The sequence below is a fragment of the Schistocerca serialis genome, chromosome 7, assembly GCF_023864345.2.
Source record: "Schistocerca serialis cubense isolate TAMUIC-IGC-003099 chromosome 7, iqSchSeri2.2, whole genome shotgun sequence".
Lineage (NCBI taxonomy): Eukaryota > Metazoa > Arthropoda > Insecta > Orthoptera > Acrididae > Schistocerca > Schistocerca serialis.
The window spans coordinates 100,298,859-100,321,786 of NC_064644.1; the positions used below are offsets into that span (position 1 = coordinate 100,298,859).

At 40.4% G+C, this 22,928-nt stretch overlaps 1 protein-coding gene across 1 annotated transcript in view; it reads right to left on the bottom strand.

Moving 5' to 3' along the window:
• LOC126412798 (putative oxidoreductase GLYR1 homolog) overlaps nt 1-22,928 on the bottom strand; it is a 262,238-nt gene that overhangs the window by 38,484 nt on the left and 200,826 nt on the right. Inside the window, exons 8-9 of the mRNA XM_050082577.1 lie at nt 1,276-1,386; nt 808-909 (exon numbers count right to left, since the gene is read on the bottom strand). Coding sequence (XP_049938534.1) covers nt 808-909; nt 1,276-1,386 — 213 coding nt within the window. The remainder of the gene's footprint in view (nt 1-807; nt 910-1,275; nt 1,387-22,928) is intronic.

Below are 22,928 nucleotides of genomic sequence, written 5' to 3' on the forward strand. Positions count from 1 at the left end.
ATCTCCAATAAATTGTGTGTGTGTGTGTGTGTGTGTGTGTGTGTGTGTGTGTGTGTGTGTGTGTGTGTGTGTGTGTGTGTAAAAATAATGAAGTTTCCATGCTATACCCTACATTTTATTATTACCTTCTTTTTCAACACTGGTAATACTTGAGTGAATTGGAGTTGCAACAAATAATAATACAAAATTGCAGGGCACTATATCTACTCTGTGCAACTGCAGTTTGTTTAATACCCCATGCAGCAATGATGAATTCATTCAAATGAATCATTCTATCATTCAGTAAATATACAATACACTCATGTTTGTAAAAACACTGACACTTTCCCAGCAATAGCCTCTGTTTACCTATACAAGTTCACATGTTTCATTCATATACGTAGTCCATATGGTGACATGGTAATTGTAACACTGCTACCAGATATTTATTTACTCTCTATAATTCAACAGATCACAACCTGGAACGTATGTTAGCTACTTGTGATGCCATGCATTTGTAAGAGCGGGTTTCCGGCATCACACTACAATGTGCATCTCCTAAGTAGCTTGGGGGGGGGGGGGGGGGGGGGGGAGGAGAGGGAGAGAGAGAGAGAGAGAGAGAGAGAGAGAGAGAGAGAGAGAGAGAGAGAGAGACCACGAGCACCTAAAAAAAAAAAAGAGCAGTTTCAGATATGTGTGTGTACTGTTTTGTGTATAATTTCACATTTTTAAAACAACAGTATTACATGGTAAGACACAAGTTGTACAAGTCTTCCATACTTTCAGATTAAAGTAAATATATAAGGATGACATTAATAATCATATCACCTCTGCGATGTCCTGTGATGTCTCGGCATCAATGCCAGTCATTTCCACATAACCTTTTTCTGTTGTAATTTCTACCAGGACTCCACAATTGCCAAAAACCATCTGTAACATAACAAATCAATATCACATTACTGTTTGAAACTGTGATGATAATGATGATACAATTAGGCAACTTTCTTGTAGTTCTTAGATTGGTCAGATTATAAAAATAGGTTTGAGACATTCACATTTATAATGTTTAAATTATCATTCTCCAGGTGATAGCAGTTTTCAATTCAACATCTTTTGGTTAAATGAGTTCATAAAAAAAATCACTTTATTTAACAGACAACTGTACAAGGTAGCACTGTGTGACAATATCCACTGGAAAAAGAAGACAATACGGTCAACCTGATTTAGACTGGGCTCAATGTAAAATTTGAGTGTTGTGTACAGGTCCAATAAATTTGAGACTACTTTCATACTTACATCTTTGGCTGCTTGTGGATCAGCAACACAAGAAAAGGTAATGTCTGCTGCCTGTATTACATCTGAGGGTGTGAGACCTTGCTGAGCACCTGCTTTCACAAAATCTCGGCACTGAAAAAGACGTGATCCATATTAGAAACATGAGAGGGAACAGCTATTTTATCATAAATAACTGCAAGGAGGTTAGGAATGTGTGTCCTAGCCATGGAGATACAGAGTAGGACCAGAAACAACGTAATTCATGGTGCAAAGGATGAATCAGAATGTAGATTTCTGTTGAAGGAAGTACTCATCAGCCACTCAGTCTTATAATTTTAGTTTTATCAGATGACTGAAAATTCTGAGAAGTTCCCAGTACAAACTGCAGTAAGAAATGTTAGCCATGATAGCAAAACAGAAGCCAAAGTTTTAAATTTCACATTCAAGAAATCATTCACACAGGGGAATCATACAAATGTTGTCATTTGACCATCGGACAGACTCCAATATGGACAACATCGTAATAAGCACCCATGACGGGCTTGAGACTGCAAAGCTCATGTCCATGATTCAGCATGGTTCCAGAAAGCATCAGTTGTTCAAAACTCAGCTTGCCCTTTTCTCACGTGATATACTCCTAACTATGGACGAAGGGCAACAAGCAGATTTCATATTTCTAGGTTTCCGGAAAGCATTTGACGTGCTGCCCCAGTGCAGGCTATTAGCGAAGGTAGAATGGCTTGAAGACTTCTTAAGTAATAGAATCCAGTGTGTTATCCTTGACAGCAAGTGTTTGTCACAGTCATGGGTATCGTCAGTGGTGCCCCAGGGAATTGGGATAGGACCGCTGTTGTTCTCTACACACATAAATGATTCGGTGGACACCGCGGGCAGCAATCTGCTGTTATTTGCTGATGATGCCCTGGCGTATGGTAAGGTGTCAAAATTGAGTGACTGTGGGAAAAATACAAGACGACTTAGACAAAATCTCCAGTTGGTGTGATGAATGGCACTGAGCCCTAAATGTGAAAAAATGTAAGTTTATGCAGACAAATAGGAAGAGCAAACCTGTAATGTTCAGATACGATATTACTGTCCTGCCTGACACAGTCAAGTCATTTAAATCTCTGGGTGTAACACTGCAAAGCAATACAAGATGGAACAAGCATGTGAGAACGGTGATAGGGAAGGCAAATAGTCGACTTCAGTTAATTGGGAGAATTTTAGGAAAGAGTGGTTCACCTGTAAAGGAGACTGTATATAGGACACTGGTACGACCTATTCTTGAGTACTGCTTGAGTGTTTGGGATCTGTACCAGGTCAGATGGAAGGAAGACATTGAAGCAATTCAGAGGCAGGCTGCTAAATTTGTTACTGGTAGGTTAAAACAATATGGAAGTTTTGTGTTACAGAGATGCTTCGGGAACTCAAATAGGAATCCCTAGAGGGAAGGTGATGTTCTTTTCAAGAAACATTATTGAGAAAATTTATGGAACCGGGACTGAAAGCTGACTGCTCAATGATTCTACTGCTGTCAACATACATTGTGAGTAAGGACCATAAAGATAAGGCTCATACAGAGGCATGTAGACAGTTGTTTCTCCCCCGCTTTATTTGTGAGTGGAACAGTAAAAGAAAAGACTAGTAGTGGTACAGGGTACCCTCCCCCACGCACCGTATGTTGGTTTGCGCAGTATGCATGCAGATGTAGATGTACCTGTACAATGCTGAATAAAGCGAGCTATTCTGCAGAGTGAACTTCATAAAACAAAGTGTTATTAAAAGAGTTCTGAATTTAACTCGCAACAGCCACAATGCTATTGGTAAGTCATTAAAGAAAAATCTGTTTCTAAAGAAATGACCCAGCTGATAATGCAGGCAAAGTGGAAGATTCACTCTTAAAAGTTATTTTTTATGTTCACCACTGACTTGACTAAACAGACAGGGACAGAAAGCTAGTCACAATTCCACTCCATAAACTTGTGAACACGTCAATGTGTGCTTCAGTCGGTGATATCTGGTAAGTCATAAAAAATTTCAGATGTTATTTGGAATATCACAGTAGCATTAGAATGTTTTGTACTCTCATGAAGTCATTAATTATGAGAAATGGATTCTCAATTTTGAAGGACAAAAAGAAAAAAAAAGCATATGCATTCCAACATAACACACAATAATTCAATAACAAATGAAGCATGTGAACAGGAGTCAGTGTGGATCATGTAGAAAGTTTTAATTTTTTGGCATGCACTATGATGAAGAAATGTACATGAAAAAAAATTAGTTATTGAGCTTCTCTAACAGTCCAGTCCAGCAATGGTTGCTCTACACATAACTGATGGTTTTGGAAACGAATAATTAAACCACTTTACACTCTGCATATTTCTACTCATTAATGTCTTATGGCGTAATTGTCTGGGGTAACTCATCAATTGGGAAGATAGTACTGACTTCACAATGGTGGGCAGGAGGAAAAATATATGACATTCAATCAAAGTTATCTTGTAGGTGCTTTCTTCAAGGAGTTGGCCATTTTATCTAAATATTTTCTAACATACTTACTCGATAATGAAAAATATCATCAATATTCCATCACAGTTTGCAAAGGTATGTCCATAGTTACAAAATTACAAGAAAAAAAAAGATCTGTATTACTCATTAGTTAAGCTCAGAAAGGATCCACTATGTTGCGGCCTAAATCTTTAGTCACCTCCCCAAAAACATAAAAATGTCTGACAGATAGCAAAGTGAATTTTCAGTGTATTGTGGAATTATTTCTTCTCGACAACAGCTGTTATACCATAAATGAATGTTTAACAATACACTTACAGTAAAAAAAAAAAGATGTCTACTTCGATATTAAATTTGTGTTTGACTTACATGTGTAGTGACTAAGAATAAAATGTTAACTTCTATTACATGTAAGCTGCTTTAGTAATTAGGAAATGGCCAGTATGAATCCAATACTCTTAAACAAATCTTTTATGCACAGTTTATAAAATGACTGCTCCACACAAACAATTGTGCAAGTGGTCTGTGAAAAACAGAGCCAACTAACCCTCCTCCTCCACCCCACTTTTGCAGCAACATCATGGAAATTATTTCATGCATGGAAACAATAATATCTCCTTATAAACAGTGTTTGTTAATCATTAATGTAGTTTTATTGTTTCTCACTGTGTAAACTGCTTTCATGTGCTTTTACTGCTTCTCGCTGTGTAAACTATTGTCAGTGTTTCCAATGGTTGACTACTGCCTTACAATGCTAAATTTCGTCTGCTGCAACATTATGCATAGATGTACCGTAGCTAGGTGTACAGCATGAAGAACGATTGTAGCAAGGGGATTGATATGTTATTAAATTTGGCATACATAGTAAACCAGTAACAAATTCTAACAGGCACTCACATTAAGGGCTTGTTTTCGAACGAGGAGAAAAACTAAGGGAGAGGAGGTGAATACAGTGTCTCAAATAGCGAAGTAGTAGTTTTGGTATCGATTTCTTTCATATGCCCTACCCGGAACACACAGTGTGATAGTACACCCTAGTGTAAAAGAGGGAGAAGCGAAGAAGTGGGTGGTACTCAATTCTGCACCAAATAAAGGTCGCCGGGCGCTTTTTAAGTTCATGCTCTAAAACGTGAATTTCCTTCAAATTCATCATGTGGACAACTTTTAATTTTGTTCTTTGGCGAATTATGGTCATTTGCGGTCTACGGTGTTAACAGCTTCGCAGGGCTATACACTGAAAAGGTACTCTCCTACACCTCAATTTAAAGTTAAGACGTGTTTATTGGGCAATTACCTCATCGTCATGAAGGAGCGTCTACAGTTCATGCTTACGTCTCTGCTTAATAGATGGCTCTGGCGTCCGCTACACTGCGCGGATCGACGTGCTGTTTGAGCGGTTCCTGATGAAGGGCAAAGACGTACGTCCACGTACTGCATACACGTCCTCGGATGCATAATCACACATTTACTGCATATTATTATTTTAAAAAATAGAAATATTGCTGAATTGAATCGCTCCACACCAGAGAATGAATGATGAATGAGAATTGCGCATTTGCGAACTACGAAGGCAAAATGGCAGACGTGAGGAAAGTTCGCTTCATGACAACGTGGATGTTCGTATAACAACTCTTATACTCCTATTAGAAAACACACACCACTATCAAAGATTTGTCAACGACTTCTGCGTTTTAATACCGATGTAGTTCTCACTTTCAATTACAGGCCAACACTCAATGAAACTTAACGAGTCTGTTACCATAACACAGCCGATATTTTATTAATAAAGAGGGTCAGTGACATATGACAGGCCGACTGCGTCCTTTAGTTTTATCAGTAAACGGAGTTCAATAGATTATATTATACGGAGAAAATCCCATGCGCTAAACTGCGTTTTTCTTTTTCCATTTCGTTGCCCAAATAATTTGTTTCAGAGTGAAACGTATCTCTTCAAGTGCTTGAAATATCATGAATACACACCGACAGCACAAAAAGCACCATGTGCTTCATGGAGGATGGGGTGTGGGGAGCTGTATAGCTGACCAGCACTTTGATTGTAGAATGGTCTACTGTAATAATACAGTGTAAGTTTGTAATTTGCTGCCTGAGCTCTGGAAGTACATCTTCCTCAATGCTCTATACGGTGTCCAGTAAGAACAGAATGGTGCGTAGTGTAGGTCCCTGGGAACAGGTGTTTCCAATTACGCTTTTGAAAACTGACGTGGCATCGTCCGCAAAAACCACAGATTACTCAGTACAATGGGCTTCCGCTCTATGATGTTAAAAAGATAACTGTCATTTAAGTGGTGGTATTTTCGAAATTCGTGTCGCTTTCAGCTCGCCTCTATGAAATCAAGGGCTTCTGCCTTCAATGTCATCTCTTACTAACGTCAACCATAGAAACTTGGATGAGCATTCTGGGCACAATATTCGTTTCTATACATTTTGCTCGATATAAATATACCCAGTGTCAAAGATTGTCGAAAAGTCTGATCTCAGATATCTAAAATTTATTTTGTACTCTGAAGAAACGTGTTTATAAGCATCCATACTCATAGTCATCAATGTTTGATAGAAAGAAGTTTATTGTATCATATATTAATGTTCCATCCCATTCCACTTACGGGCAGTGCAAGGCAAAGTCCACCGCTTGTGCTGGCTATTTGCCTTATATTTTCACGGTTCAGCACATGCCTAGTTTAGTGTGTACTTGAGAAACAAGAGGCAGAAAGTTACCCTAGGATGTTTGAGTAATGGAAACATGAACGTCTTATCTTCATGGGGACAAATGATGAAGCGCATTCATCAGGGGCTGATCACAGGCGCATTATGATTATTCGTACTTTATGTGAATCGGGAGGGAATGTAAATCCTATTCAAAGATGCATCAAGCCGGTTAAGGAAGCACCCCCAGGGAAAATAATAAATGATATTTTTGTTAAAATTTATAACTAGCTCTGCTCAAATGGGCTATTTTGATAAACTTCAGAGAGGGGAAAAATAAAAAGAAATAACCGTAGTAATGTAGGGTGGAAAGTTCCAAGTTCTTCGGTTTCCATATTAATGAAAACATAGTGAAAATGTTCCAAAAACGTTTAAATTCCGCTACTTATGCCATAAGAATAATTTATAATTTTAGGAATACAGAAGACAGTAAAGTTAATGTTTTGCGTATATTGACATTCAGTTATGTCCTATTGGGGTAAGTCCTCAATTTGACAAAAAGTATTCAATGCAAAAATGAAAGTAATTAGATTTACAAGTAGAGTTCACTCTCGTACATCTTGCAGCCATCTGTTTAAACAACTAGGAATATTCACACAACTACGCGGTACATTTCTTCACTCGTGAAACCTGTTAGCAATCCATTGTAGATATTCTAACTGTCTCTGCAGTCTTTTTTTCGACACCAGGAAGTACGTGATATGTGATCCGCACACTTCGGCGGTACTCCAGTATAATCTGCACTATTCACGTATGTTCAGTTCCTCTCATCGCAAGAAACACAAGCGAACGAACAGATTTTACGCCGTAGCGAATGAGACAACCAATGAGGCACGTATGGAGTCTGTAGTGAGCGTGGGTGCCCCTTGCATATGAAGCTGTCGACAAGGACGTCAGTATCAGACGCACACAATGGAGACCGCCTCAACTGGCTTATAACGGCCCCTACATTTCAGTTGCGATTAGACCAAGGCCATAAATAACACAGCTGAAAAACTAAATACGCTGAGACACTACTGCTATATTTAGCGATACTGATTCTCCCCACCTCCCTCTCTCGACCAAAACGAAAGAAAAAGTTTTTAAGTGCTCCTGACGGATATTCTATAGTTCCAGAGTTCTCGGTACAAAATCTGAATAGTTATATGCAGAATTTCGCGAAGAAAACAATAATATTCGCGAAACTTTTAATCTTGTAAAAAAAGTCATTTGCCAATCTGCGAAAAGAAGAATTCTGAATACCTGTCTAAGGGTTATACAGAAAACCCTAATGACATTTTTTGCGCAGATAATAGTTCATGAGGCGTATATTTCTCGGCAGTAGTGAAAATGTGTCCCTCATTATTGTAGTTGTCTCAAACTATCATCTGCACAAAGAATGTCATTAGGGATTTCTGTAGAACTCTTGGGAAGGTATTCGGAATTATATTTTTTTCGCATTTTCTTGAGATCAAAATTTTCTCTGGTGCTACTGCTTTCTTCGCGAAATTCCGCACAATTATTCAAATTTGGTACAGAGAACTCTACAATTACAGTATAATTTTGGTAAACATCTTTGGAATGCAGTGATCAATAAATTGTTATATTTAAATTAAAGTTCAGTCTTGATCACGTTATGTCTGTTTTAATGAGTAACCGGTTTCGGTTTTTTCTATAAAACCATCATCAGACCCATTGGTCCCTTGGGTTGGTAGGTGGAGCTCTCCTTGCTGCTGTGCAGTCAACTGCAGCAAGGAGAGCTCCACCTACCAACCCAAGGGACCAATGGGTCTGATGATGGTTTTATAGAAAAAACCGAAACCGGTTACTCATTAAAACAGACATAACGTGATCAAGACTGAACTTTAATTTAAATAAAAAAAATTACAGTATATCTGTCAAGAACTCCGAATAAAATAGATATTTCTCGAAAGTCGGGTGCCAAACCAGTTACTTACATTTTGTAATTCCCTAGTAAAATATTAATTTCAAATTATTGCTAAATGATGGGAGACGTGTAGCGAATGACGCAAAATGCTTTTATTAATATTTTTGAAAAAAGAAAATGTTTCACGTCAACTAAGCTAAGACTATTGAGCTAATATCGATGTATTTAAAGATATTTAGCAATCAGTTACTGCGAGGGTAGATGTGTGTATTTTTCCAAGGAACACAGTTTTATTAGTTCTCATTGTTCATTTATTGCTACCTGGAGTAGAGGCAATAATTTATTCCATATTTTGTCATTCAGTACGCAGTATTCTTTGAGTTGAACTACGCTCGGCGTTGCGAAATTTATGAGTCAGATGCGCATTCTAGGGCCTCAGGCGTAATGTTTGTGGCCCAGACTGTAGAAAAGTCTTCAAATTTCTGCTCTTAGGCGAATTTGTTAGAAAATGGACTCTCCACACTGGCGTCTACCAGGTAACTGGGCTATTTCTAAGTTAGGAAGGGAGTTGGTGAAGATTCAGGATTCTGATGCGGTACGGCGAGCAAGAGTCGCACGAAGAGTTGCGGGATTACTGCTCATCTCTCAATACATGGTGTACAACTGCTGCGATGCCTGGTGAATATCGTGAATGAACACGCCAACGGCTGCCGGGTGATCGATGGCAGATACTTCCGAGACGGACACGGGCGGCACAACAGTTACGTGTTCGGAGCTGGCTGTGAGATTATTGACTTGCTGAAAGTAACGTGGCGACACGAGGGTTTTCGTGTCGTCGCGAGGGCCTACCACAATCTGGTGGGTCTTGAACCGATCAAGAAGAGGCACTATATTGCCTCTTTAACTTGTCGAGGCGAGTCACTGAAACCCGTCGCAGACGACCGGTGGACTATGCTCTCACTATCTGAAGTTTCGATGGCTTCGCAACCAGGGGGCGCAGGTTCGGCACCTGCGTCTAGTAGGTACAGCGGCGTTCATGTTACTGGCCGTGCCTGACCAAGGCAGCGGCTGCACAATGGCGGTGCAGCAGAGTACAATAAATTGAGTGATCTTAACCCTAGCAATACCAACGTACTTTCCACAACGCAACACCAGGAAGGAGGTACTTCATGGCCACCACAAACAAAATAAAACAAAATCGTTCATTGTTGTGAACTTCTACTAGCAACACAGTTTTTAAATATGTATTGATGAATAAGAAGGTCCTGAATCTGAAAATGTCTTTTAGTACAATCTTATCAGTATCGATGCATTTTCCATTGTGAGTACACTGGGAGAAGGAGTACTTCATAACCACATTTTCTTTAAAAATTCAGATTTCGTTATTACCCTTAAGTTTCATTCGCAACGTACTTTTTAAAGATATGTAGATGTGTAAGAAGTGCCCTCAATTTTCAAATAGATGACATTCGTTTCAAAAGGTAACATTTACTATTAATACTTAAATTTTTGTGTTACATTTAGCTGAAAATTCAAAACAACTACCGAATCTGGTATATGAAACCATTAAAAATGATAAACACTTTCCAAAATTTTAAAAATCGAAGTACATGACTAGATTACAATGTTTTCAAAAATTGGGCATTAAGTACCACCTCTCAGTAACGCGAGGATTAATTTAAAATAGTAACCTACAGATAACACGGAAATGGAAGAAAGCTCAGAAGCAACGATATCTGGTTATTCAATTTTATCAAAGCGGCAGGGAGGTCACAGTGATGAATTTGAAGTGGAGGAAACATCATTAGAAACTAAGGCGTAGTTCAGTAGAAGGGGTTGTTAAGAATCGGGAGGTGAGAAAGCTCCAATTGGTTCCAGGAAATACCTCTGTGGCTGGAAAAAAAAGAGAAGCTCTTGGGAGACAACACACAAAAATCAGTGTGTAGCAAATCCAATAGTTTACGTCTAGGAAAATCTGAGGTGACGCGAACCAACGAAATAACGTTATCACATTTGTCGTGGATTATTATGTCGCACAATGTGCAACTATGACTCAAGGTCAGAGGTCTAGAACTACTTAGAACAACTAAACGTAATAGAGAAAAGTATATTAACTGACGAGTGGAGGCAGCAATTTTTTGTATGGAGGGCGCCATGAACGTTACGTATGCTGTGTTCCTTAATGTACCAGTGATGCAACTGGGAAAGACAGTTTATTAGTTGGAGACCTATTTATTAATATATATTTTCATTAATGTTTATTTTTATTTAGCTAACGAGAATAACAGTGTTAAAAGTACTTATCTTAGTGATTAGCGTAATTAACTGCAGTAGCAAAAACAGCAGTTTGAACTCGTTCCAATATTATCGCCGATACAAAACAACAGAGAAGTATACGAAATCGGAAGCCCTGCCTAGGTGTAATCGTGAATTTATGAGAACTCCTCGCAGCTATTTTTGGTAGAATTGGCTCATAAATATGAATGAAATGGAATAGATTGGTATGAATGGATACACTGTCGATACTGATGCTAAGCAATCTTGATAAATATATAACAACATTCAACAGTGGCAAGAGAGATTCTTAAATAATAAACGAAAATAAATATAAATATTTTCAAACCATTTTTATGGTCAAAGGTCATTGTGGACAGCCGAGCTATGTTTGGAGTGATGTGGAGAGGAAAGATATTCATTATACACACATCAAAAAAAGTTTTGCATCACCTCGGTTCCGAGAGATCTTGAACCTGTACAGAAAATTGGAATAGTGATCACCATAAACATCATTTCCACCCTTTTTTATTGCTCATGAAAACCACACATTGCATGCTGTACCACCATACGGCGAGACCTTCAGAGGTGGTGGTCCAGATCGCTGTACACACCCGTACCTCTAATACCCAGTAGCACGTCTTCTTGCACTGATGCACGCCTGTATTCGTCGTGGCATACGATCCACAAGTTCATCAAGGTACTGTTGGTCCAGATTGTCCCACTCCTCAACGGCGATTCGGCGTTGATCCCTCAGAGTGGTTGGTGGGTTATGTCGTACATAAACAGCCATTTTCAATCTATCCCAGGCATTTTTGATAGGGTTCACATCTGGAGAACACGCTGGCCACTCTAGTCAAGCGATGTCGTTATCCTGAAGGAAGATGTGCACGATGGGGGCGCGAATTGTCGTCCATGAAGACGAATGCCACGCCAATATGCTGCCGATAATGGTTGCACTATCGATCGCAGGATGGCATTCACGTATCGTACAGCCTTTACCGGGCCTTCCATGACCACCAGCGGCGTACGTCGTCCCCACATAACGCCGTCACAAAACAAAAAACAGTAGGCAACCTCCAACTTGCTACACTCGCTGGACAGTGTGTATAAGGCGTTCAACATGACCGGGTTGCCTCAAAACACGTCTCCGACGACTGTGTGGTTGAAGGCATATGCGACACTCATCGCTGAAGAGAACGTAATGCCAATCCTGAGCGGTCCATTCGGCATGTTGTTGGGCCCATCTGTAACGCGCTGCATGGTGTCGGAGTCTTGACATGACGTCCTGTGGCTGCACGAAAAGAGCATTATTCAACATGGTGGCGTTGCTGTCAGGGTTCCTCCGAGTCATAATCCACGCCAGTAGTAGCTCTTGGGCGGCCTGAGCGAGGAATGTCGTAGACAGCTGCTGTCGCTCTATATCTCCGTGTCCGAACAACACAGTTTCAACATAGCTTTAGTTCACTCCGAGACGTCTAGATACTTCCCTCGTTGAGAGCCCTTGCTGGCACAAAGTAGCAATGCGGACGCGACTGAACCGCGGCTTGATTGAACCACAAGACAATACGAGCCGTGTACCTCCTTCCTGTTGGAAGGACTTGAACTGATCGGCTGTCGGACCCCCTCCGTCTAAGTGGCGCTGCTCATGTACAGTTGTTTACACCTTTGGGCGGGTTTAGTGACAGACTGTGTCTGTGATACAATACCCATCTATCTTCAGGAGTTCTAGGAACCGGGGTGATACAAAACTTTTTTTGATGTGTGTATATATTTATACATAATAAGGTAAGTTACACATGTAGTCCACGGTAAGACCACTACGCAACAAGAGTGTCAGAAGAGTGTTCCGCATTTCCTGTAGAGACGGTTCTGCTGTGGTAAAATGACGAAGTGCGTCACAGTGAGGGAGTGAAATGGTGCAGCAGCTGGAAACATACTCTTAAGTATGCGGGACGGTACAATTCTTGTGGGCAATTGAAACACCACCTGAGGAGGAAAGATATTTCCCAACAATAAAAGCATTAACACACCGGTTCTCGGGTGGCTCCGTGACCATGCAGACAATATCCGTTGTCGAGGAACTGAAAGATTAGTATTAGTAGAACGTTGCGACATCTGTTTACAGCAAGCTGATGACTATGTTGAAAGTTACTTGACCTGCCATAATAATGTGTAAATTACTTTCTGAAGTTCCCTAATACATAGAGTAGTTTATTTATTTTAGTGAGGAGTAGCTTAAGATTGACTGTTTAGAAAAATATATAATAATGGTGTTTTAATACTTTATTTTACTACACTGGCTTGTAAGTGGTGACAGAGAATGACCGAATTTGATGTTTCTGATGTCGCAATTATTATTTAGTAATATAGGGACCCCCCTCTGGATTTCAGTTATGTATAAAAGCACTACATGCCAAAGGAAGGTTTTCACTTAGATAAAAGGTTACAGAGAAATGATATATGATATGATAAGGTAAGTATGATTTCTTACGTTAAAAACGTGTTAAGATATCTAGCGTTGGAGAGCAGTGGCCCAGAAGGAGAGCCTAGGTATTCCGTAGAGACATCCAGCTGTTCCAATGCAGCCCAGCAGTCCCTTTATGTTTAGGGCTGTTTATCTCTTTTTTCTCACCACCCACGCCCATGTGTCTAGAACTATTTATCTCTGTGTTTCCCACCGTTGACAATCAACCAACTAGTTAGCTTGTTCCATAGATTCGGCAAACTCAGCTCGGTTTGCTTCTGTTATGTGGGGACGGAGGTAACGGCCCAGATAAATATGATTTTTTATTGCTCGGTAGAATATCGATTTCAAACTTATAAGCGAGGAAAAATATTCACTTCAAATTGCTGCAGCGTGATTCCAGAAGTGGGCCAAGTAGGGCAAGATCTTATTATTAATATTTTTGAAATAAATCTGCTCACATTATATATCTACTCATGGCGCTACCAAGCATTGAGTACCGAGGAATTCGGTACCTGGGAAATTAAAGAACATGAGGTGTAGGCGCAGGCAACGGCCAAACAGCAGAGAGACAACAACTCGCCGTTACAGCGTCTAATAAGATAAATTTTATAAAATGTATTCGGTACTCTTTGTTTTGTATCCGTAATAGACTGACTGTGATATATGACGGCGAGAAGCTATAGCTATTGAAATTAATATTAACTGATTCTTTTTAAAGTTAGCAATCAATCACTGTGAAACGCGGTGCCTGTACATTTCTTTAATGAATAAATAATTTTATTTGCTCTCAGCAATTCTTGATTTTCTTTTATAAACTGAGTAAACGTGAAGTGAAATTATTTTCACTGTATTTCAGTGCCTGTAGTTTCTTTTACTGCCACGTGGACCTAAGAATCATTATTCCACATTCTGTCATTTAGTATTCTTATGTTGAGCCATGCCCGCAGTGGCGGAATTTTACCATCAGAGTCAGATGTGTACTCTAAAACCCCAATAATGAGTTTTGTGCCGGTAAATTAATATTTCCTGGGGATTCTTACGTACGGCCATACTAGCAGTTGTTCGCCCCAAAAGAGCCTATAAGTCAAACTCCATCTTCCAATTTTAGCTCGGATTATTATGAACCTTATTCCAAAATTATTAATAAAAAGAGACGGATCGGAAAGGGAAAGTGGAAGAGGTTGAGCTACCACAGCATAAAACAAGAATCGACAGTAATCGTTAAATAAGTTTACTGGATCGCCTTTCATAGTAAGTAAAATTGGGTGCGGAGAAGGCCACATGTTGCTTGTGCCACACACTGCTGAAAATTTTGTTTCAAAATTCGAACAGAACATTCACTGTACTTTCCGTACAAAGAGGCGGCGAGTTTTTATATACCTGATAAAGTAAAATTCCGCACCGGCAATCTCTAAGGACATCATTAGTAAAATTTAAAAACGTTTTTATCTAAGCTTGACGTGTACTAAGGAATTTTAAATGCTCACTACTTCTCTGCGATGTGCGAGTTGGACATTAAAGAAAAGAATCGAAGTTTTCGAGATGTGGATGTACTGCAGGGTACTTAAAGATACCGAGAATCATGAGACTGACAAATGAAGCACCCAGCATAATTAAGAAAAGACTGCATGTTTAGAGCATATCAAGCGAAACGAAAAACATTGATTCTTGTAGCTGGTAACTGTAGGCAGAAGAGAAACCGAAACAATGCAGAGCTGAAAGAAGGACAGCGCCTTGGCTGTGAAACACGAGGCAATAAATTGGGCTACGTATTATTTAGTCGCTGACGAATACCGCAAAAAACTGAGATGTTATGGAAAACATGACCGCAAACGTTCATTGGTGGATGATCATTCAAAGAAGGGTCAAGTTATCGAATTACTGCTGTTTGCTGTCCCAACGTCTCTGTGATAGAACTGTATGATTTTTGTGGACAGGCTACGATCAACAGAATCAGATTCCTATATTAAAAACGTCGTATGCCCCTGTAATCTCGTTTGACAAAATACTGTACGAATTTAATTTCTTCAGGCATCCAGACGGTATCTCTGCAATCACTTGTCCCTGTGCTGCCAAAGACAGGCAACACGCCGCGAACCGTAGCCAAATTCCTTTTCCCACGAATTGGCAGAGCGGAGAGAGCGGAGCGCCTCGGTGAACGGTCGGTACATTCGGGCAGCACAGGGTCCGCGCATGCGCGCTCGCGCAGAAATCAATATACGCCGGCAACACCGCTCGCAGCCGTGAACTCGCCGGAACTGGCTCTCGCTGCTGCCTCTCACTTATGTTAACGAAAACATTGGTCAAAGCACATGTGGGCGAAACTGCGTCATGGATATCATTTAACACTAGCCGTACCAAGACATTTCCATTACGCGCATTACCAAGGGAGGGGAGGGGGGGAGGAATTGTCCAGAACCTCAAAGTTTCTTTAACACGCTCTTAGCAATATCAACGATCATTCTACGACTTGACGTCCATCACAAAAAATATATAAAAATGCATATTTCATTCATTGTTGTTGACTTTTAAACTCAACATACTTTTTACTGAGATACTGATGTGTAAGGAAGGCCCTGAACTTGGGAACACTGAATAGCCGCCAAGCGGTAATTTTAAACAACAGTTAATGATTCAAGAGACTTTCAGTTTTTTCGGACATCGTCTCTTATTTAAAGTGCCGAGTGCAACACTAACATTATTACTGCCAAGACTAACATTTTACGGGCATTAAAGACCATACGAAGAAACAGGTAACAAAATTCTGTTTCATTAACAAAAAGCAAATCGATTAAATTGCTTTCAATTAAGTTTGAAAGTAACATTGCTCAGTTCGTGATAGTTATCGACTCTTTCTCATGTTTTACTATACCTGACGACAATCACTGTCTTTATTTTCGAAGAGGCTAGTTTCATCTGTGTTCAACAGCCATCTACAGATAAACATCGCAATATAGAATCCCCGTAGTACAGGCATAAGCTTTGGTATGATGTTTCAAGTGAGAACGCTCGCTTCTGTTTTACGAAGCTTCTTGTGCTGCAGCAATGATCTGAAGAGACTGTAGATCACAGCTGAAGCTGGTCATTGTAAAAATAAGTGATAGTCATCAGGTACAATGAAGGAAAGAAAACAATCACTTTTTAAACGCGGCTTTCTTATACTCGATATTGACCATGTCATATTTCACAAACCACTGCTGAAGCCTTTCACACATGCTGTCCATGGCGTGGAACATTTTGTCGCATTGTGCCCATTCATTGCCGTACAGTTCCAAGGAGAGCTTTATAAAATCGATAAAATCGGAAAAATATACGATCAAAAAGTCAAAATTTTTATCGAAATATTGAGTGAACGACGAGAAGTGTAGACTGGGATATCACACTGTTGAAATGATTCATCCTACGTTAACTTTAGTCAACTTGAGCGTCAGACGTTCCATTATACGCCAGTACTGAAAGTATCATATCTTCGGAAAAAAATTTGATCCTTCACAACTTCGGCTACCGCGCACCACTGTAGTATGCGATTTTCAAATGGTACGAGATGAGTCCTTTTTATCCTACGAGGATTGGTTGGTATGGAAGACTGGAGGATGTCTGTGTCGTGTGAACATAGCAGCTGCACTGCCTAATTCAAGGGTAAGGATAAATACGTAGATCGGAAGCACCGAGCGAGGCAGCGCCGAGTTCAGATAGACAATGGACACATTCGGAAGGACAACGGTTTATATTCCCGTTCGACCGCCCAGCTTCAGGCTTTTTGTCGCGTAATGCAAATGCCTTTGGAAAGGATTCGTCTGGTTTATCTTCCTCATCCTTTCCCAGTCCGAACTTGTGCTCTGGCTCTAATGACATCATCGACAGGACGTTAAGATCCTTATTTCGTCAATCTGTACGGAAAGAAAGTAATTAAAGTTTACTTTCCCGCAGAGTGATGCATTACTAAATCGCATATATTAACATATGAGCAGCTTCAACACTTTATGCACTTTCGTCCTATATAAAATGCTTGGCTATCAATAGCCCGTCAATGTGGACTTCAGTATCTTAAGCAGCAGACATCAACAGTGGCACTGTCCACGGAGCTATCGTGACATTCGCCTTAAACGGTTTCGGGAAACAACTATGGGTGAACGCGGCTTGAGTCCCACTAATCCTAAATGATAGGTCAATGCCTTACAGCCAAGTTCTCATTCAAAATCGTCGAAACTTCGATATTTTTATTGCATTTTTTGAAAGGTTGTGTGTCTAGAATGTTAGGACGGAGAGTTTTTTTTTCTTTTTTTAATGCAAGCGGTGTCACGGCCGCCGTGGGACGCTCTCGGCCGGAGACGTCAGGCTCCAGTAGAAAACTTGTCATGCCGTGACGCACGTTCACAAAATGATTTCTGTTGCAGTATGCAAGCAAATAAGGTGACTAACAACGCATTTCGTCCAGCTCAGCTAGACTGGCTATTCTTGCCAAGAGGAACGAAGGAATTGATCTCCAGGAACAATTCGAATTAGACGAAGGGTTGTTACACGGTCCTGGAATTTCAGTCTAAACGTAAGTAACGAAAACACTTTCTGGTCAAATTTTGATCCGCTATACTAAAGTGGACATTTTGAAAATCTAACTTCAGATTTGTCGTCAGCGACATCAAAACAATAAAACAAAGTGTAAGTTTTATGAAAATTGAACTAATAATACATATAAAAGTTTACACAAAGCTTTCAACAGGTTTTTCGCGTGAGCTGATATTTCAAAACTGCGTTCAGCATAAAATAAAAACGGTTCAACATATTAACTTCTACCTTCGACCCACGAAAAGTTAACACTTTTCTTTGAAGCTTATACCCATAATACATGAAATTTGTTAGTATGATTTATGTCTTGTAAAGCCATAAAGAGTGAAACAAACCACCAAAAAATCTAACTCAAAGTTCGAGTTAGCACCTTATAGTTAAATTTACGTTTATTCCTACATCTACATGGATACTCTGCAAATCACATTTAAATGCCTGGCAGAGGGTGTGGCAAGAACAAAATTAACAGCTGGAAAATAAATTTAATGTACATAAATATAGAGGTACGCAGATATCTTCCTGGGCAGTTTCAGGGTGACAGAACAGTAGTCTGCTAGTTTGACAGTACTTAAAGTACTTTACACAACAAACAAATGCGCATCATGTACTTTTTCCTCATGTGTTTTCTCATCTTGCACGGCAATTCTTGCTTACTGATGCTGTGTGTTCGTGACAGCCGACCCATGCCGCCTTTCAGGTGTTATTGTTCACCAAGTCCATTAGAAACTGCCGTTGGACAGGTCGTCATAGCACATCAGTCGATACTCGGTACACCATTTTTCATATTTCCTTGTTGACACTAGGCATGTGACTTCCACTTCCTCTAATCGGGGAGGGGGGGGGGGGGGGGCAAATCACGTCGCTTCTTTTGAATCGTAGTGAATGTCAACAAGGCAGCTCGCTAGATGTGTTGGTTCCTATTCATTCACGGTATCCCTTACCGCACATCTTTTTTGACTACAATCAAATGGGAAAAATCACAGGGCATGAGACCTGAACCACGCGCTGGCCATCCGTGTGGACGATGTCTTCTCACCCGTCAGTTAGCAAAAGATACAGTGGCCGTAATCCAGTGCCAAACCATAATATTCGGCCATAATTGTTCTTTTTCAGCACACACATGTCGGGTCTTGCTCGCCATATATTGACAACTGTATCTTTTAACAAAACAGTGAGAGAAACCACTTCACATGAGCGCACCACCAACAGTTGTCCGCTTTGATACCACAAAAGTTCCAGCTAATACCATCCATCTGCCACCATTGTGTATGAGATAATGTGTCTCGAATACACGACGGCTGTGCGACGGTTGAAATATTGAAAGAGGTCTCCGTGGAGGGAGTCGGCCGTCAGGTAGCGCTGGCAACATTGTGTGCAGTGAGCGACTGGTGCGGCTAACCTGTCGATAAAGCGGCCACTGTCATTACAGGCACTCGAGATAGGCGCTACGAACTACGAGCTGGAACCCTTTAAAGCCCTTTCTCTCACAGGAAGTGACGTGCATGATACGAACAATATGATTCCACTGCAGAGCCTCCTGTTCATGATTACCAGATAAATACGACTCTCACGACTGCGATTGATACAGTACCTTCACGGTTCTATACGCACGCATGGGTAGCAAAATCACTGCTTCGTCTTCATTTCTGTCCGTTATTACACTTTTTATCGATGTCACCAGTCAGCATCCATGTTTTACAATTACATTTTTTTTAACTTCAGGCTATATGTAAGTACTGAATTTATAATTCAATCATTTAAAGCCACTTGGGCCACTGCTACACAGGGTGCCCCGGGAGGAATGGTCAACGTTCAGGTATACGACACCACGTCTTCAATACTGTGAAATAGATCTCTTGCACTGGAAACTCTTTTCTCTCTATCTTATGAGAGGTGGTATGGACCAAAACAAGAAAATTGACCAGTATACACGGACTCTAAAATGCGTACCTCAACAGCTATGGTCACTTGTTCAGTAGAAGAGCCGTGCTTCACAGTAGCGAAGATGAAGTGCTCCTAGCTCTTAGGGTATGCATTTCAGAGCCCATGTTTACCAGATTTTTTTTGCTTCGAATGGTCGTTCCTGTCATATCCCTGACCACAGACCTTTTCTTCTGGGATACCCTGTATAATTCCAAAAATGCTGTAAAATTTTTAAACAGCTTTCGATGATACTCTCAAACTTTAGGAGGTATGTTTCCCTCCATTTTCTTAAGTCTTTAACAATCATGCTGGTTAGCAGCAATTCGCCATGCATTTCTGTCTCAGCCTTCCTCTTGAGTGTGGTTTAGGTGGTGCAGCTCGTATCCTCCATTATCTGGTGAGGTACTCCAGTCTCGGTCTGCCTGTCTTATTTTTCCTTTCTACTGTCCCTTCAACTATACTTTTAATGATACCATCATGACTCAACAGATGGCCGACGCGTGTGTCCCTTCTGCGGAGACAAGGTTTCTCTTCCTCCACTCTGTGGAGCACCTCTTAGTTTGATGACTTGTCTATCCAGGGAATCTTGGGTATTCTGCGGTAGCCCACATCTCGAAGGCTATTATTTATGTTTTTCTGCTTCTCTAAGTGTCCACGTTTCACTTCCGTACAGCAACACACTTCAAACAAACGTATTTATAAGGTTTTCCCTGAGAAGTTTGTCTATGCTGCTTGACGTGAAAAGCTTTTTGCCTGGTAGATTCGGCTTGGAATATTCTTCCTTGACCTTCCGTCTGATGTAATTTTACTCCCTAGGTACGGTGTTTTGTATGCTCACCACTAATATTTTTGTTTTACTTTATTAATATTTGTATTGTACGAAGAGCTGAGGGTGGTTTCCTTTTGGGCAAGCATCGTTTCTAATTGTCCTGCATCTTCACTTAACATAGTCATATCATTAGCAAAACTCAGCATGCATATAATTAAGTTAATTCCTCCTATAGCTCCCAGGTTCTCCCTAGCTTCATCTATCGTCCTCTAAATGTATCCACTGAACAAGACCGGAGAGAGTGCGCAGCCCTGTTATGCACCCTGCATAATAGCCGCTTCTTGACACCTTATCAAGCCACCTCTTCTCTGCGTCATTCTTCTGTCCATATAATTTACGCCAATCTCTCTCAGCATCTTAAAAAGCTGGCGGCACTATTCTCCAGCAGCCTTGATGTGTTTTCCTGGTGCGTTAACTCCAGTAGTTTTCTCAGGTTTCAGTTACACGACTCCAAAGTCGAACTCATCGCGCAGGATGTCTTCTCTCTTCTTACAGATCTTTATAATTTCCTACATACAGTTTTCAAGTTATTATTTCCACCTTTCTACTATGTATAAGGGGCGTTCAAAAAGAAACTAGCTGGAGACATAATTACAGAAACCAGTACCTGTAAGTTACAAGTATTGACCCTGGCTGTTGAGACACTTATCCCACTATGACACAAGGCGGTGAATGGCCGTCTCATAAAATTCCCGGGGCTACAATGTTAGCCAGTTCCGCACGTACTGCTGGACGTCGTCGTCCGAGGAGAACCGTTTGCCCCTCGGAGCCTTTATAAGGGGACCAAAAATGGCGTAATCTTCTGATTCTCTTCCTGCAGCACGAACAACAGTGAATGCTCAGCGTTACTCGCAAACGATTACCACGCTTGGCCAAGCGATCAAACCAAAATGACCAGGCAATCTCACCCGTGGGCTCATTCTGCTCTACGACAATGCAAAGTCTCATACGGCCAACACAATCGCGGCACTCCTGCAGAAATTCAAATGGGAGGTTCTCGGCCACCCTCTATAGTCTATACAGTCCGGACCACTCTCCCTGTGATTACGCCATTTTTGGTCCCCTTAAAAAGCCTCTGGGGGCAAACAATTCACCTTGGACGACGACGTCCAGCGGTACGTACGGAACTGGTTAACATCGCAGCCCCGGGAATTTTACGAGACAGCCATTCACCGCCTTGTGTCACAGTGGTGCAAGTGTCTCAACAACCAAGGTCAATACTTCTAACACACACGAAGTGGTTTCTGTCATTATGCCTCCGAATCTTTTCTTTTTGAACGCCCCTTATATTTCTCCTCATGTAACACTTTTGTTTTGGACTCCACTGCATTTTATTTGTCTGTTTCCAAAGAACTGTTTAATTGATTCATAGGCAGATTCCAGATTTCCTACCTTGATTATTTTATCCAGTTCACCTCCAGTATGTAAAACATTTCGGCAACTGACCTAGTCGTCTTCGACAATGGCCTCAAGCGGTGGTCTTAACAAGCGCACGCTGTGAGGTCTCCAACAGGGTAAAACCTAAGAAACCATACAATGGTGCTGTTAACTGTATGGTTAAAGTCCACCGACAACGTCTATCCCTGTTGAACATGCATAAAATTATTTACATGCATTACACCGGAAAAAACAGCAGCCAATGGCCAGTATTAGTCACTGAACGTACTTATTTATACAGTAAAGAAAAATACATCGATATATATATATATATATATATATATATATATATATATATATCGAAGGCTTCATATATGCTAACGCTTTCGTAAGGATGACGCCTCTATCGACAGCATTCATTTTCTGTCAAAATTTCATTCAGTATGCTGTTTAGATGCATGGATTTTATGTTCTAAAATCTTTATCAACAAGAAAGCGAAAAGAAAGAGATAGGTATCCGGTATCCGTTCTTGTCATCTACTTTTCTGTTCTACAAATTAATGTTCCCGCTCGTAAATACAACAGAAGTTCCCTTTTATTTAATAGTGTATGAGTTATTCTCAACGTGCTAATGAAACTACGACACTAATAATTCAAATGTTAAAAGAGCTGAAATAAATGCTCGGATTTCCCCTTTAGTTGGTAATGAAGCACTCACAAAACAAGGGCGATTGGCAGACGCGTCATTTCGTTAGCGTTCTTGTTCGTGTCTCCTGTTGCGTAACAACTAAATCTGTTGCTATAAGATTTACTTACGATAAAAAATTACATTTATTTCTGGCAATTAGTCCCTTTCAGTTAATATCTTCTGCAAACAACAATTCTGATCCTAAAAAATAACGAGGTTAACTTGTTCACAGGCTGAGGAATGCTACAGCATCATACAACCTTTACAAGATCCTGCTTCTTATTTCGTTTGCAGTTACATGCTGGCCACTTAGAGAAATACTAAAATTAATGAAAATTACTTAAGAGAGGGCTTTTGAATCACGTGTGCTACTAATTCTCGGAGAAAAATTCTGACTTTGTTTAAAGGCTACCAGAAAAACTATGTCGGTGTTTATTACTAAACA